General features: G+C 34.8%; 1 protein-coding gene across 11 annotated transcripts in view; it reads left to right on the top strand.

The window, feature by feature from the left end:
• CHL1 (cell adhesion molecule L1 like) overlaps positions 1-18838 on the top strand; it is a 200188-nt gene that overhangs the window by 115517 nt on the left and 65833 nt on the right. For all 11 annotated transcript variants that reach the window (XM_040492148.1, XM_040492149.1, XM_040492139.1 and 8 more), the window contains 3 exons: positions 4456-4630; positions 11125-11230; positions 14387-14574. In XM_040492148.1, coding sequence (XP_040348082.1) covers positions 4546-4630; positions 11125-11230; positions 14387-14574 — 379 coding nt within the window. In that variant the 5' untranslated portion in view covers positions 4456-4545. The remainder of the gene's footprint in view (positions 1-4455; positions 4631-11124; positions 11231-14386; positions 14575-18838) is intronic.

Here is an 18838-nt window from a genome sequence, read left to right as displayed (position 1 = left end):
CATTCTTCTGCATGTTGCCATTTGTTAAAGAGACTGTCTTTTTTCCACTGGGTATTCTTTCCTGCTTTGTCAAAGATTAGTTGGCCATACATTTGTGGGTCCAATTCTGGACTCTCTTTTCTATTCCATTGGTCTATGTGTCTGTTTTTGTGTCAATACCATGCTGTCTTGATGATTACAGCTTTGTAGTAGAGGCTAAAGTCTGAGGTTGTGATGCCTCCCGCTTTGGTTTTCTTCTTCAATATTACTTTGACTATTCGGGGTCTTTTGTGGCTCCAAACAAATTTTAGGATTGCTTGTTCATCCTTGGTGCAAAAAAGGTGATTTTATTAAAACATGGGGACAGGACCCATGGGCAGAAGGAACTGCGCTGGGGTTGTGAAGAATGGCTGGTTTTATGCTATGGAGAAGAGAGGTCGACTCAAAAGGGAGGCCTCCAGAGGGACTTTGATATGCCAAAGAGGACTCCTAAGTTAACTGAGGCCTTGCTATGGTCATGCTAAGGTTGCTTTCCCTCTAGTAAGGCATTAACATCAGGATGGTAGAGAGTTCCTGGAGAAATGTTATACTCTGTATTTGTCTCAAGTATTTGTCAATGGGTTGCAGGTTATGAAGATATTTAATTTTACCTGCCGTTTCCTTCTTGCCTTTGTTCCCCATATCATTATGGACGGGTGATGTTGGGGCTCCAGAAAACTGAGTCTATAGGTTTCTGCAGATTAGGCTATTGATAAGATTTCCTTTTTCTTGTAATTTACTAAGATATTTGTAAACTGATGTGACCCAGGTCTTGTATGACTGTGATTTCTATCAGTTGGCCATTTGTTTTGTTTGCTTTCCTTTGTCCTTGGGCAGCCAGGGGTGCCTGAAGAATATCACACACATCCCACACACACATGGATGTGCTAGCTTGCACTTTGTCCTCAGCCCACCACATGTTCCCTCATCAGTAGTAAGTGATGGCTTATGAGCCTACAATATTCTCATTCCATTTTTCATGTTTTTATGCCCTCACTGTACATCACTGTCTCCTATTAGCTGACCTGTGGGCCCCAGGATCTTTGCATGTACTTGGTAGGTGAGGTAGAATGGACATAGGAGAAGCCAACTTTGTTTTCCATTCCCTAAAGCAGAAGGTGAATGAAGTTAGGAGAGTAAGTTGTTCCTAGATTTACCACAGTGGAGCTATTTTAAAAACATAAGAGGGATCTTTGAGGTCATTTTGTAATATTAATGATGTATGTGTATTAGAGGCTATTATGTGGGGGGAAACAAAGAACTTGATTTCCTTACTGTTGAATTAGAACTAGGCCATACAGGGAACATGCCTGTCCATGTTTCTGTTCTGTCCCAGAACCAGTGAGTTCTTTTTTTTTTTTTTTTAATTGTTTTTTAATCTTTATTTTTGAGAGAGAGAGAGAGACAGAGTGTGAGTGGGGGAGGGGCACAGAGAGAGGGAGACTCAGAATCCTAAGCAGGCTCCAGACTCCGAGCTGTCAGCACAGAGCCCGACGCGGGGCTCAAACTCATGAACCATGAGATCATGACCTGAACTGAAGTCGGATGCTCAATGGACTGCGCCACCCAGGCACCCCTGTGTTCTTAATCCTTATCCTCCTGTCATGCTTTAAAAGCTAAGGCAGTCAAGAAGGGTCAATTTTACATGACACCGTATATGATTCTTTTGAGTTAGATGTCAGAGATGGTTTTCTTCTTCCCAAAGATGAGCTAGGATAGAAGTAAAATTAAACCCATGAAAATTCATTGATTCTTTTTTGGATCTGAGTTAACGTCATTAATATAAGCAATCAGCCATCAGCTTTATGTGATTGGCCTCAAAATATTCTAGTGTTATTTTCTTCTAGTCTTACTGTCATTTCTACCCTAAGTTCCAATAATTGTCTTTATCTTTGAGGCCTGATGTGAGGCATTAGGTTAACATTCTTTGAAGAAAGATAAATGGGAATATAATGTTATTGCTACCTTACTGTTGCAAAACATAATTACTAAATAGTATGCCCTTTTGCATTCTGACAATGAAATTATGACTGGCATTCCTGTTTTAATATGAAAGCTGTTTTGGGGCTATCATCATCACTTAATGGAGTCTTGCCTGCAAGGAGTCACATTTTAACTTCCAATGACATTTATCTAACAACCGCTTAACATCGAAGTCTCTGGTGAATTGAAGCTAATCCCTGCCGGGGAATAGGTTAGATACAGAATTAACCATTCCATATTCTGGAAACTGTTGGTGTCATTATTGTTATGTCTCTTAATTTATAGCCTTATTTTAAGTTGAGGGTTCAATGCGGCATCCTTTTATGGGAGAGAATTTCTCTCATCAAGACCATGTAGTTAAAACCATTAAAATTCCCTAAGTCAGATCATCACTATTGAACAATTAGTGCCTGCAAGTTATTTTACTATGGCAATTAGACACCATTGAGCTCACTAGCCTAAATCAGGAATTAATGGAAATTGAGCCTGTAGTCACTTACGTGGCCATCTAGTATTTCTATTTTCTGTTTCAGTATGGTGTGATGTATGAATATGGAAATATGGTCGCCTAAAAGCATCATGGTTTTGAAAGCCTTTCTCCCTACTAACAGAGGACAAGATCATTAAACAAATACATGAAATGCCCTTAGTGAAATTAGCATTGAATATTAATGGGACAGAATATTAAGTGATAGATTATAGGTAAAGAGTGACATATAAGCATACATAATGAATTGAGATGACTCTTATCAAAGTATTTCAAGAAGAGAGAAGGAAAAGGAAAATTCAAAGGACAAGGTATTAGTATTTTCTTGTTTTTTCATCTTAGTAATAGCTATGTGGTTCAATATCTCCCACCTTTGTACAAATATGCAGAACTCAATTTTTATAGTTAGGCAATATTCTGATTTTCATAAATAAAGTAATTTTCCACATTTTGTTGATGAGAATAATTCATTTTATCAAGAAAGTAGGTGCCAATGCAATGATACATTTGAGAATATTTTCTATCGCCAAAGTAAGTTATTTTTCATTTGGGGAAATTTTCTGAACTACACAAAAATAACTTTTTCCCAGTTCCCATTTTTATAGATGGATCAATTGAGATCACAAAACGCAGAGTAGGGGTGCCTGGGTGGCTGAGTCAGTTGAACATCTGACTTTGGCTCAGGTCATGATCTTGCAGTTCTTGAGAGTTTGAGCCCCGCATGGGCTCTCTGCTGACAGCTCAGAGCCTGGAGCCTACGTGTGATTCTGTGTCTTCTTCTCTCTCTCTGCCCCTCCCCCCTCCTTTCTCAAAAATAAATAAACATTAAAAAAAATTTTTTTTAAAGAAAAAAAAGAAAGAAAACGCAGAGTAAAGCCATTACTCTAATTCAACATTTTGTGGTGCAAGTGGGTGGGGTGGGATGGGAGCTTTTTCCTTTGTAATCAACATAACTTTCCTCAAATTAAAATACAAATGGGATTTTGTATTTTCTGATTTTCAAAATGATGAATAAAACAGCAGAACAGCAGCATCAGTTACTATTTTAAATGTATAGTGTTTTATACTATGCATATATGAAAGATGCCAGTGCATGATCTCTTCAGGTAAAAGTTGAGGTAACATTTAAAAAAGTCTGTATACTTGGAATTAAATATAGATTTGATAGTTTGTCTGACTCTATGTTCATTAATTTCTTTGTACCAGTTCTAAGTGAATAAATACAGTAATAGTTTGTTTTTATGGAAAAAGAAATTGATACATTTGGAGAACATTCACATTTTCAGCAAATTTACTTTTAAAACTGCATTATAAACAGTGTTTAGATGTCTACTATCACAGCGTTTCAGAAAAAAAATTGAAATGGTATGAGAACGTAAAGGAAAATTGACCTTTTAGTGTTTATTTCTATACAGTATGGAGCGTATTAACATTCTGCTTAAATGTAAAGTAAATGAAGACATTATTTTCTGCTTGTGCAAACCCTTGCATGTGAAAAGTTGTTTGCCAGAAAAATTAAAGAGTAAATTTGTGATGTTTCATAAATGACTCAAATGGGGTTAGATGCCTGCTATAAAGAATTGATTGAAAAAGAGCCACATTTTGAACAAAATGGCTTATAATGAATTTATCCTCATAGTCCCTGATACCCACCCCCATTCGAGTTTCCTTGAGTGCTTTGAAGCAAAAAACTCCTCTGGCTGAAAAACCTAATTCGTTGGAATGGCCTGTGGTTTGCAGTATAGCCTATACCAACTGTGTTAAAAAACAAACAAACAAACAAACAAACAAAAAACACACACACACAAAAACACGTAGCAAAACTAATTATATTATGTGGAGTTACTAGCAAACAGTTTCATCAAGGGGAAAATTATTGCAACAGAAACATTTATTTATACTATATTGTTGTTTCAGAGTATATGAGCTTAAAGTATATGTCTTTCTGTTTCTTTTTGGGTTTCCAGGTGAACTACACTCTGCTCAGCTTTAAACCAAAAGTAAAAGGAGACACTACAATTTTCATTCTTCCTGAGTTGCCTCCTTCCTGAAGAGCAATGGAGATAGGTGGAAGAGGATTAATCATATCTCTAATTTGTTTCCTGTTCAAATTCTCCACAGCCATTGAAATACCACTTTCAGGTAAAGTGACAGCATTCAATACCTACTTTATGGAATTTCATTTGCATTTTCATTTTTAAGTAGAATACTTGTAGCTTGAGGATGTGATTTTTCTATCATATTTCTATTTATTTTCCCGCAGTCTGTCATCAGAATTCATCACCGTCTTTTTAAAAATTTGGATGGTTTGTATTTGGATGCTTGCTATAATTATTTTGCAGCTCAGGCTTTTTGCCTTTCATGCAAACTTGTCACCTAACAAGAAACATGACCTATAGATCAGGTGTTTTGCTGTCAAAGATATTCTTCACTATTATCAACAGCTGTTAGTTTTCTAGGTTTAGTTTATTTTGGGGAGTGTTATGATTCAGAAATTAATGGTATTAAACCAATTATGATAAAAAGAAACTGAATACACTTGGTATCTTTTTTTTCAAAATGATCATATATTTACAAATGAAAACAATGGGAGCGCCTGCATAGCTCATTTGGTTAAGCCTCCTTCTCTTGATTTTGGCTCAAGTCAAGATCTCATGCTTCATAGGATGGGCCCTGTGCTGACACTGCAGTCTGCCTGGGATTCTTTGCCTACCTCTCTCTCTGTCCCCCCCCCCACTCATTCTCTCCCCCTTTCTCTCTCTCTCCTTCTCTTTCTCTCTGTCTCTCTCTCTTTTCTCTCTCTCTGAAAATAAGTAAATAAACATTAAGAAAAGAATGAAAGCAGTCAATTCAGAAAACATTAAAAAGCCATTTTTATACAACTAAAAATAAAAGATGATATCAACTCTGAAAATGTAGAGCCTTCAATAGTGTGAATTCATATCCAGAGGTCAGTAGTTTTATGGAAATGTATATCATAACGTACATTGGTTAAAAAATAATATATCTGCAAGCGCAGTTTACGTGATACTGTATCAGCTACATAATGTAGAGATTTGGGGAATTTGTCTTGTGTTATTATAAGGACGTGGGATACAAAAGACCCCTGAGAGGTTATTTAGATATTTTTATCCATATGCTTCCTGTATTATCCCTGCTGTCTTTTCCATATGTGATTTGGAGATTTATAATACAAGAGGCGTTGCTTGTTTAATTGAATCTTAGCTTTGGAAATGATCTTCGCACATCATCTAAGTTCTAGACAATTAGACGAGTTCAGCAAGCTGAATAAACATTAAGAGAAGTGCTAACTCTGAACTAAAACTTTTCTTCTGAATTACCCAGTCTGAATGTGAATAGAAAAGGAAGTAAGTCTCTGAATGTATAATATAATGTGGTTTTAAACCATTTTTCTGAGAGCTGCCTTAAATTACTTCACACAACAGTTGCACATCACACACTTTGGGCAGCCCGACCCTATTAATTCAGCCTTAAGTGAGAATCCCTTCTCCAGTGTCTTTGACAGAGGGTCAAGTCTCTCTTTGAATATTCTTACTTCTTAAGAAATTCCACTTATCTGTTCTGTGGATGTACTCTGAGCCTATACACAATATATACCAGCCTCACTGTTAACATTCTGTTCCAGAGCTGGAAATAATTCATCTTCAGTCGATTCTTTTGATTTGAGTGCAGTCCCAAATCAAGAGCAACATGCTTGGTGATCCTTGTGAGAAAGGGGTTAATAATTTTATATTCCCCACCACCGCCCCAGTAGCAACAAAGATGCCCTGAGATTTCAGACTCAGATTCCTGACCATACTCTCTTAGAATATACATTTTCAAATTTCCATCTTTTCTCATTTAGTTCATCAGTGGTAAAGAATTTGAAAGTTTTTATTAATCCATAGCACACATTTTTATTCTTGTTGTCTCAATTGCTTATGCATTTTCATGCTCTAATGTCCTTAGACAACAATTGTTATAAAATATTAATGACATGTTTTCAGAACAACTGAACATTATCCATTTATTTCGGTACTCTAGAGCAGTTACTAGCAGATGCAATGAAGGCAGGTATCCAATTTGAATGTCAACGAGTCTGGTATCTCTGTAATTGGCCTAATTATGGAGGAAAGGATTTATAATGTAGAATATATATTCTTATAAACACCCAAAGGTTATTAGTTCCATTCCCTGAGTAATCAGTTATTGCTGAGACTTTACAACCTTAGCAAATTTAAGAAAGAGTAATGTTCTAATAAACAAGTTGTTCACAAGTTATTAGCTGATATCTTAGGGACTGTTGCTATTGTGCATCATCCCTCATCCTTTGTAACTGTAATATAATTTAAATAATGTGAATTTGCAATAAGCTTGAGACCTGCTCTATTTAGAAATAGCAGCAGTCAGAAACGAGGCAAATGTCACTGAAGGTATGAATATTTTTTGCATGTTGTTGAAATGTTTATGTATATCCAATGGATAAAGACTAAACTTGGGCTAATGTCCCTAAACTAGTAAAACGGAGTTATCAGATTCATTAAGCCAAAATTATTTTTTAGAATTGGAAATAATAGCTTTGAATTATTTATTCTAGGCTGGCCATCAAAGCTTAAAACAGGACCAATGCCCTCTCAGGGTCAGTGAACCAGTATCTTTTTCCCAAATGATTATCATATGATGTTACAAAATTATACATGGATTACAAAGAACCCATGAATAGGGGTGCCTAGCTGGCTCAGTGGTGGAGTATGCAACTCTTGATCTCGAGATTGTGAGGTTGAACCCCATGTCAGGTGTAGAAATTGCTTAAAAAATAAAATCTTTTTAAAAAGGAACCGATGGGTAAAACATTTTCATATAACAGAGTATGAAAAGCTCATTGATATGCTTTCAGGTTCCATATTGTAGTAAATATTTAAGAAACTACCACTTGTGAAGTTCTGGTGTATATTTTGGAATGTCCCCAATCATCAGAAAGGATGATAAAATATCTCACCCTTTTCCAAGTACATTATCTGTGTAAAGCTAGATTTTCTTCATATATTTAAGCCAAACAACTTGTGTGACAAATTGAGTGTGGAAATATACATGAGAATCCAGCTGCCTTATATGAAGATGTTAAAGACATTTGCTATAATGTAAGAACATTGCCACCATCCTCATTATATTTAGTGTTGTTGATAAAATAGGTGTTTATTTTAACATATACAATTATTTAAAATGGATTCATAAACATTTTAAGTATTTCTCAGTTTTGATTTCTAATATGGAAAATATTGTTAGATGTAACCCACACAAACAAAAGCACTGTGGAGTCTTGTATAATTTTTAAGAAATGTAAAGGGATCCCAAGACCAGAAATTCTTACCAGCAATTTATCTAGCCTGAATCCCTAATTTTACAAATGAAAAAACAGAATGACTCAGGGCCTGGCTAAATGTCACAGGGTTTAGGGTCCAATTTGTAACTCCACTGTGGAATATTACTTAAAAACTCAGGCTCAGTGCCTTTCTGCAAATTGCTTTTCTTAAAACATATTTGCCTAAGTCAGTTTCCTGCAGCTGAATCTTTCACACTTCCTTGTGATTTTTGTGCTGTCCCCTTCCTTTCTAGAAAACGTAAGAACTGTACTAAAATGGTAATGTATCACTTTGAAAACTGTTGACTGCTCCCTGATAGTAGACATTTACATAAATCTGTGTCCCCCTTTAAAACATAATCCATATTTGTATCTTTAGCATTAATATATTTATTTTATAAACACAATTCTCCGAAATGCCATCTGGCTACTTCACTTGAGGAGAGACAAAGTCCTCTGCCCAATTTTTAAGTTTTGCCTTTTTTGGTTTTCAATTTTTTAAATGTTTATTTATTTTTGAGAGAGCAACAGAACAGAAGCAGGGGAGAGGCAGAAAGACAGGGAGACACAAAATCCAAGCAGGCTCCAGGCTCCGAGCTGTCAGCACAGAGCCAGACTTGGGGCTCGAACCCATGAACTGTGAGATCATGACCTGAGCCGAAGTCAGACGCTTAACCGACAGACCCACCTAGGCGCCCCTTAACTTTGTCTTGAAGGTTATTTAACTTGTCACATACACCAAGTTTTTCACAGGACCAGGAGTACTTGAATATGTAGAATCTATTTAAAAGTACCATTATGTATTTTTTGGATGATTATTAGTGTTAAATTCCATAAAGGGAGAAAAACCTAGTCTCAGACCCCCAGTAATAGTGAAAGGAAAATTCATAAATGGGAAATGACAAATAATAAACAAACTTAGGGAAAAAACATTTATTAACAAAAGCAATGTGTAGAAATAAAAATAGAGAAAATGAGCAGGTTATAATTTCCTTTGTAAAATTAGCAAAATATTTTATCATTTTTAAATACTGGTGTTCATTTGTGGCAAGGATGATGGAAACTGTTGTACTCCAATTTTGTCTGTAATAAATGTCCTCTTGTGAAATGATGTCATCATATATCCAGAATAAATATTATTTGTGTCCATGTCTGGAAATTTATCATAAGTCACTAATTCAATAAAGGAAAAATTTATATGCTTGAAGATATCTATGGAAGTACCTGTTACCTGGAAACAGAAAAATGAAATAATAAGAAAATTATCAAATAAGTGATGACAAAATAATGGAAATAAATAAAGTAGTAAAAGTAGTATATTAATTATAATGTCTTAGAACACTATAAATAAAAAACAACTGTCAAAATGATTGGACTAAGTTAAAAATATATACACACATCAAATAGACTAAATGCCAATAATTTAAAAATAGAGACTTCGGGGCGCCTGGGTGGCTCAGTCGGTTAAGTGTCCGACTTCGGCTCAGGTCATGATCTCACAGTCCGTGAGTTCGAGCCCCGCGTCGGGCTCTGGGCTGACAGCTCAGAGCCTGGAGCCTGTTTCACATTCTGTGTCTCCCTCTCTCTGACCCTCCCCGTTCATGCTCTGTCTCTCTCTGTCTCAAAAATAAATAAACGTTAAAAAATTTAAAAAAAATAAAAAAATTAAAAAAAAATAAAAATAGAGACTTTAAAGTTGTAATGATATGGCAGTCTTTCTTCTGCTTTACAAATTGTTCTTTTGTTCTGGATTAAATGAAGTGAATATATATGGCAACATGAAATGAAATGGTAGCAGTAAATGTATGTATTCTTTAAAAGTAAATATATTTTGCATAATCCGATTAAAAATGGGCAGAAGACAAAGACATTTCACCAAAGAAGAGGTACAGATGGCCAATCGACACATGAAAAGTTGCTCAATATCAGTAATCATCAGGGAAATGTAGATTAAACCACAGTGAGATGTTACCTCACACCTGTCAGAATGGCTAAAATCTAAAGCATAAGAAACAACAGATGTGGAGAAAAAGGAACCCTCATGCACTGTTGGTGGGAATGCAAACTTGTGAAGCCACTGTGGAAAACAGTATGAAGCTTCCTCGAAAAAGTTAAAATAGAATTCCCACATGATGCAGATATTCCACTACTGTATATTTAGCCAAAGAATACAAAAACACGAATTTGAAGAGATATGTATATCCCTGTGTTTATCACAACATTATTTACAATAGGCAAATTATGGAAGCACCCCTAGTATCCTTCGATATAGATGGAAGAAGTGGTATAGATGAAGAAGTGGTATGTGTATGCACATGTGTGTGTGCAGACAGCCACACACACACATATGTATATATGTAATGGAATATTACTCAACCATAAAAATGAATGAAATCTTGGCATTTGCAATAACATGGATAGATCTAGAGGGTATAAGTCTAAGTGAAAGAAGTCAGTCACAGCATCTGGGTGGCTCAGTTAGTTGAGCATCCAACTTTAGCTCAGGTCATGATCTCATGGTTTGTGGGTCCAGGCCCATATGGTGCTTGCTGAGTCCTCTTCCAATCGTCTGTCCCTGACTCTCTCTGCCCCTCCCCCACCTCATGCACGCACATGCCCACTCTTTATGTCTTTCAAAAATAAATAAACGTTAAGAAATAAAGACTGTCAGAGAAGGACAAATACCAAATGATTTCAGTAATATGTAGAATTTAAGAAAGAAAACGAACAAAGGTAAAAAGACAAACAAAAAAAAACAGACTCTTAACTGTAGAGAACAAACTGATGGTTACCAGAAGGGAGGTGAGGGAAAGAGTGGGTGTAATAGGTGATGAGGGTACTCTCATCACGATGAACACTGGGTAATGCATAGAATTGTTGAATCACTGTATTGTACACCTGAACTAATATAACACCATGTGTTAACTCTACTGGAATTTTTTTTTTTAATGACCCAAGAGCACACACCTCAGAAAAATGAATTAAATACATGTTCAAAGAGGAAATGAAATTTATTCTGTAATTTTCACTCTTTTATAGTTCTTTTACCTACCAATATAGAAAGCATGTTTATTTTTCAAGATTTTATTTTTAAGTAATCTCTGTACCCAATATAAGGATTGAACTCACAACCCTGAACTGAAGAGTCATATACTCTACTGACTGAGCCAGCCAGCCTCCCCTACAAAGTGTTTCAGTTGTTTCTGTTATAGCTAAATTAACCTCACCCAGTTTTTGCAGACCATGTTCTTTACATACATATTTTGATATTTAGTTCAGCAGGTTCCAACCATCATAAAACAGTCAAAAGTGCAAGTTGCCTTTCCCTTTGATGAATATTTTCAGATTGAGTGTGAAGCTAAAGGAAATCCAGAACCAACGTGAGTATTCTTTCAAACAAATCATTGTTTAATGCATACAGTGTTTTTACTTCTCTGTACTCTGACTGTTATAAGCTTTTTGGAGTATAAATCTACATGTGACTAAGGTAAGCATGCCAAAAGAATGATAGCTATGTCTATGAAGATAAAGTTTGGCTATTTTACATATGTTCTTGTGCAAGTCGAATTTATTTTCACCGTTGAATGATTTACCTTATGTTAAATACTTACCATGGGCTCTGGCACCGTGGAAATATTCTGCCATTCCTTATGTTACAAGTGAAAAACGCAGTCAAAACCCAAAGCATCCTTTATTCTACTTAGTGAAAGGTAACATTTGTTAAGCCAAATGCTTAATACATTTATACATGACATTGTATACATAGTTATTATTGCAAGTCTTAAATGTGACACATATCTTAGTGAATAGGTCGTTACTTGATATTTAAGTTATCATAGAAATATTTAGTCATCCTGGATGGCAGAATGCTATATGCATTGTATATTTTTATCTAGTAGTTTATTAGTTAAATAACTGTTAATGTAAGTGATCATAATCAGTGATGAAAGATTTTTAAAATACCTCCTGTACTTTGGAAGGGAGAAAGAAATGTGGGTGTATTGGGAATGAGGTGGGAGAAGCTGTAGGGAAAATTTTAGATTTTAATGTAGGTGATTCTCAAGTTGTCAGCAAAGTTACCCATTTATTGATTTGCTTAATTCCTTTATATTAATTAAGAAGGTACATATTTAATGAAAATTATTTGAAATTGTATTGTGGCTCTCATGATTACTGCCTGATAATATGTTATTTTAAAAATCATTCTTAATGAATCATTAACATGTTAAATTATCATTATTATCTATATTTCACCAAATGGAATATATTCAATCAATATATGTAAATGTGGACAGAATTGTATGGAATGAAGACAAATTTAGTTGATCATCTGGCTTGATCAGTATGGATCAATCAATATTATGATATATATTAATGTTAATGAACTGAATTATTGTATCAAAAGATAATGCACAATCGTCAGATATTATTAATGATCAAATTTATCTGTGTCTGTAATCAGAATGAGTTTAATTATGAAATACTACTAGCACTTATAATAAATTCAGAAATCAGAATAGAATCTGCTAGTAACATTATTTCTTATTTTCCTAGATCCAAGTCCAATATAATTATGTAAGAAAATAAAATAAAATCTATACATATGAGAAAATATGATTATTAATATTTATTATTATTGTTGTTATTATTATGTAATTTGTTATTTTATCTGAAAACCCAAGAATATTCATTCCCTGGACAAAAAACAAGCTTTTATAAATACAAAGGGGATACAATAAGTGGCCAATAATACTTTTTAAAAAACCTTAATTAGATGTCCATGCAAGGCAGTTAGAAAATAAATAGGAAACAAGAAGGAAAAAATATCTCATCACACTACCAAAAGGAAAAAATCTAGCAATCTTAACAATTAGTGGTAGCAACATCAACAAAAACAATATCAAATACTATGTAATAAGACCTATGCAGGATTTAAATTGGGGGTGGTGACTACAAAATTCTGCCTAGGATCGGGAAAGAAGATTTCAAAGAATGAAAAGATGTAGCATATTGCCAAGTGGAAGTGTTTAATTCTGTATATGTAAAGTAATCCCAGTCAACGTACTGGAATTTAAAAGAATAGAGTCTCTGTGTTCTTTGTAAGTAAAGCCAATAAAACATAAAACAGAGAGAGAAAAAGGAGTAAAAGGAGTGGAGTGGGGGGCAGGCGTACTCCCAACAAAAATATGTGTGCCATGAAGGTTTGTTAATCCTGTTGAGAGAATAATCAGCTAGGCTAGTGTAATAATATGGTGTCCTAAAACATTACCCAGTTTGCATGGGTAATTCATATATGAAATGCTAACTAAAATCAAGTTGGGAAGTCATTATTAGATTGATAAGGTTGTTTTAAAAAAGGCTTTTTAGAGCCTCATCCATACAAATGACATGGTGGTCACATATTATGGTGAGAACTTAACTGTAGGTTTTTTTCTGGAATACAATTCTGTAACATTTATCAACAACTGTAAAAATTTTCTTATGCTATTTGTCTATCAGTCTTTGAAGAGATTGTCCTAATGAAATATTAGATAAGAACCAAAAAATAAATATGTTAAGGTTGTGTGCACAATTTGTTTATAAAAGGGAGAAAATTCAAATCATTGAGTAACTTATACAGTAATCATATGACAGAAGATAATGTAGTCATAGAAACTGTCTTTAGTAGCATTGTAATAATTAGAAAACCTAATTTTTCCAAAATTATATATTCATTGTGGTCTCAAATATGTTACTAATATGTCTAAAAGTAATGTTAGGAAATACCACATTTAATAGTACTTGTTTGTTTAATTTTGAGTGAGCTTTTCACATACACACATGATGACACATTATATGTTTGTATGGAGTAGTCTTTGAAATACTAGTAAAATACCTTTCCAGTTGGAAAAGCTAAAATAGCTTCAAAAAGAACAGAACAAAGCCTATTTTCAATTTCTGTTCTCTCAGCTGTCACAGCTCTTTTGTGTCTTGGTCTTAGTTCACCTTGCTATAACAAATATGCTACAGACTGGGTAGCTTGAACAACAAGCACATATTTGTTACACACTTCTGGAGGCCGGGCAGACCAAGATCAAGGCCTTGGCTGATTTGGTGTCTGATGAGGACCTGCTTTCTGGTTCATATACAACTATTTTCTTGCTGTTACCTCACATGACTTAAGACAGCAGAAATGCTTTCTGGAGTCTCCTTTATAAGGCTGCTAATCCCATTCATGAGAACTCTATCCTCATGATCTAAGCACCTCCCAGATACCCTACCTCCAAATACGCTTACAATAAGGGATTGGGCTTGAATATATGAATTTGGGGGAGACATAAACATTCAGTCTACAGCAGCTTGTGAGATTTCTCAGACTCTTCTAAGGCTTTTTTTTTTTTTTTTGTATTCTATTATATAGCCAATTAAAAATCTTTTTTTCTTAAACCATAAATTGCCTTGGTTTTGTCATTGTTGTGCTTTTCATTATGACTACTTTAAAATTAAGAAATACACTTTCATTTTTCAGGATTATTTACTTTTCTTTTATCTTACAGATTTATGTGGACTAAGGACGACAAGACCTTTGATCTCTCTGACTCTCGGATAATTGTGTCTAACAACTCAGGAACATTTAAGATCCCAAATGAGGGGCACATATCTCATTTTCAAGGGAAATACCGCTGCTTTGCTTCTAATAAACTGGGGGTTGCTATGTCAGAAGAAATAGAATTTATAGTACCAAGTAAGTGTTACAATGGATATTCCATATTACAAATATTTTAGTGAAATGTTGAAGAGAATAACACATTCATAAATTAATTACCAGCTTAAATATGCCCTATGTTTCATTATAAGGGAAGTTATCTTCTAGATCTTGATACTTTAAATATGATCTTTGAAAGCAACATAATTTTGCTGTGTTTCAATACTCTTATATCTAACATGGGAAAAAATAAGAGTCTGCGTTGCCTTATAAGATGAGAATCAAGCTAAATGCATTGGTTAGATGTGGCTAAATTTCGTTGCTGCAACAAGTATTCTCCAGGCCCACGTATTAATTCCCTGATTATGTGGTTGGCTGTGGGTCTGGCAGCTTTTTAGGCTAGGTGTTCTCCATGCAGCCTTTTGGAGGTCCCAGCCACTGGAAATAGCGTCATTCTGCAAGTGTACCATGTGAAATTTACACCACCTTGGTCAAAGAATCTGGGGCAGAGACCAGGCAATGATTGCTTCCAACAAGAAACTATACAGGCAACTTCTCATAGTTTGTCAGGTGGGCAAAGCCAATCTCATAGCCCTACTTTACTCCAGCAATATGAGTGCCCATTGGGAGAGGATAGCCAGTAATTGGTATATATTAACAATGTTTTCTGTAAATAATAATCAATGGAAAACTGTAAACTACTTTACAGTAGTTTGATAAACAGGGTGTGTTTTATCAATAACTGCTACGAAGATTAAGTGACTCCTTTATACCATATTTTGCCTCTACAGCATGGGATCTCTGATGACCAACTTCCACACTTGGTCACTTATTTTCCCTGCTCTTAAGGTATCCCACATTACCTGATTCTAACTAAAATCTTTGCAGAGTCCATTCTTATGTAAAAACTGTTGTCAGCTTCTATTTGGCAATTTCTTTTTGCAGACTTATAGACACTAAAGAGATTCAGAGTCATTGCCTTTCCAGGATATTGACACTTTATGCTGGAAGCCAGTGAGAATGTACACAAACCTCAGAAAAACAAATTATGAAAAGACGTATCCTAAAAAATTGGACAGGGGACTAGATTTAAATGATTCTAAAGTCCTTATATTATTCTAGATAAGAATTTAGAGTCTTACAAGTAAAGTATGCATCTTAAGATTTATAAAGTAATTACATTAAAAATATAGAGTAAAATATGAATGGTTAACAGACCCTGTTGTTTGAAGGAGAAAAAGATAAGAAATGTGAGAAAAGGAAAGAAAAAACTGTACAAATAAATCCAAATATATTACTAATTGAAGATGAGAGTAAATACACTAAATGCTTCAAGTTTTTTTCTTTAAAGAAAGGTATGGATTGTTTACCTTGTAGCACATCTAAATCATGAGGGTACAGAGTTATTGAAACTACAAGATGGAAATGATGTTCCAGATAAATGCTATTCAAAACAAAATGGGAATGTCTGAATTAATATTAGTCAAAATAGAATTCATTTTTATTTTTTAAAAATGTTTATTAATTTTTGAGAGTGAGAGAGACAGAGCATGGGCAGGGGAAGGGCAGAGAGAGAGGGAGACACAGAACCTGAAGCAGGCTCCAGGCTCTGAGCTGTCAGCCCAGAGCCCGACGTGAGGCTTGAGATCATGGCCTGAGCCGAAGGCAGACACTTAATCAAATGAGCCACCCAGGTGCCCCTAGAATTTATTTTTAAAAGCCTTCCTGAAGATTAATCCCATAGACATATATAATATTAAAATATATGAAGCAAAAATAGAAGTACAAGTGGAAATGGACAAATCTATCATAATAATGAGAGATACTAAAATATGTTTCATTTTTTGGTAGCTCAAGCAGACAAAACACCAGTAAGTATATAGAAGATTTAAAGAAGCCAATTATAAGCTCCAACTAATGAACATGTATAGAACATTGCACCTAAAACTGCAGAATGCATTTTTTTCAATATTTGATGACATATTAGCTATGAAATAAATATGACCCAAATGCAATTGAGTTAGAAGTCAATAATACCAACAAAATTAGAGAAGCCTTATATCTTTGAAAATCAATAAACAGATGTCTAAGAAACTCATAAGTCAAATAAGAAATGGCAAAAGAAAATAGAACATATTTTGAAGTGACAGTGGTAGCAATTCTACATAGGAAAACACGCATGAGGCAGCCAAAGCGTTATTTAGACAGATACATTTCATCTTAGAAACATACATTAGAAAAGAAGAGGTGAAAATTAATGATTAAGCTTTTTTATTTTTATTTTTTAATGTTTGTATATTTTGAAAGAGAGAGAGAGAGAGAGGAAAAAACACAAGTGGGGGAGGGGCCGAGAAAGAGAGGGAGACACAGAATCTGAAGCAGGCTCCAGGCTCTGACCCATGAACAATGAGATCATGACCTGAGCCAAAGTCAGATGCTTAGCCTACTGAGTCCCCCAGGGATTTAAGCTTTTTAGGTAACATAGTTTTAAGATGGAAATGCATGAATTAACTTAAGGCAACAGAATAAACTAAAAAAAAAATTGATGGGATAAAATAACGTAGAAGCAGAAAATAAATCCAACAAAGAGATGTGAAACCTTTATAGTTGAAAAATATTTTAAAAGATATAGATAAATAGAAAAAATATACCTTTTTCAAATGAAAATATGAGAATGGGCTCATCACCATTAGTAGTCAGAAATAGATGTACTGTAACCCACATAATAAAAGCATTTGCTCCCACAAAGTTGGGAAATATTACAAAGTCTGAGAGTCATAATTTTAGTTGGGAATGTGCAGCTCCCATAATCTACTACCATTGCAAGTGGACTTTCCTGCTCTGTGGAAAATATTTGTCAGTCTCTCCTAAATGGAAGATGGTCTCACCTGTAACCTGGCTCTTCCATTTCCTTCCTCATGCGTGCGGCACTCATCCGTGTCAATTGGGCATATTTGTGATTCCATTGCTTGTATTAAAAATATATTGGAAAAAAACATGAGTGTATCCATGATAGGATGAGTAAACCTATGGTGGTATAGTTACTCAGCAGTGAAAATTGATGAATCTTGGGAATATGTTGAATAATCAAAGTAATCCTCAGAATGATACATACACTATGATTTTATTAACAGAAGTGCAAAATATGGGAAGATAAATTATTGTTTAGGAGGATACTTGTATGTGGTAAATTATAATGAAAAACAAACAATGATGAAAACACAATTTCGGGGGCCCCTGGGTGGCTCAGTTGGTTAAATGTCTGATTTCAGCTTAGGTCACGGTTTCACAGTTGAGGAGTTTGAGCCCTGCATTGGACTCCATGCTGAAAGTACAGAGCCTGCTTGGGATTCTCTCTGTCCCTCTCTCTCTATGTCCCTCCCTCATTCCTGCACTCTTTTTCTCTCAAAAACAAATAATGAAATTAAAAAAGAAAAATTGCAAGAAGATTAAAAAAAAAAAAGAAGAAAACACAAGGATAGTAGTTTCCTCTAATGGAAGGGGCAAGGGATGGATTCTGTACCAGACAGGAAGGTCATGGTGACACTGTGAGTTTTGTACAGTGGGGTGGTGGATAAGAGTGTTGGCTGTTTTTGTTTGTTTCTTTTTATTCTTTGCAAATGGCTTTTTTGCATATGCAAAATTTATAAGTACCATATTTACTTGTCTGCATTAGATATACTGGGATATTAAGTAAGGTGTTATAGCATAGTGATGGCAAAAGTAGAGGCATGTAAACTTGAAAACTGGCCTCAGGAGTTTAGGTTTGAAATGACATTCACTAGTAGATGTTCATGAATTCTGGATCAGAAAGTTATTACCATGAAATTTGTGGTTGTGATCATAAAACCAGACAGATGTAATTATCTATAAGTGTGTAACTATAGTCATGTTATAGTTTATATTATAAAACCAGATATTGTAGTCTAACTATAACCATATAATCTATGTATCTAATTAACTAAAATAGGTGAAATAAGATATGTGTGAGAGGGATATTAAAAATCTGTTGTAGAAGGCAAAGCATCAGCATGATCCCCAACCTGAACTCTGATGGTTGCTATGGAGACACAAAGGAAAAAGCTAGACCTATTGCAGAGAAGGAAATGGCACATGTTAATATGAGATTCTGCAATTAAAGGGTTTTAAAAAATATTTTTTTCTCATTATCTAAGCAGACCAAGTGAAGTCATGAACATTGTGAGGGTAATTCTGGCCAGAATCGGCTAGCATTGCAGTGAAGAGATGAGATTTGGATGTGAGCTATGTAGTGGGTAATTGCTATGTTTTTCTGCTGCTATAG

The sequence above is a fragment of the Herpailurus yagouaroundi genome, unplaced genomic scaffold (assembly GCF_014898765.1).
Source record: "Herpailurus yagouaroundi ecotype Mexico unplaced genomic scaffold, PumYag 183, whole genome shotgun sequence".
Classification (NCBI taxonomy): domain Eukaryota; kingdom Metazoa; phylum Chordata; class Mammalia; order Carnivora; family Felidae; genus Herpailurus; species Herpailurus yagouaroundi.
This window is presented reverse-complemented; position numbering and strand designations above follow the sequence as displayed.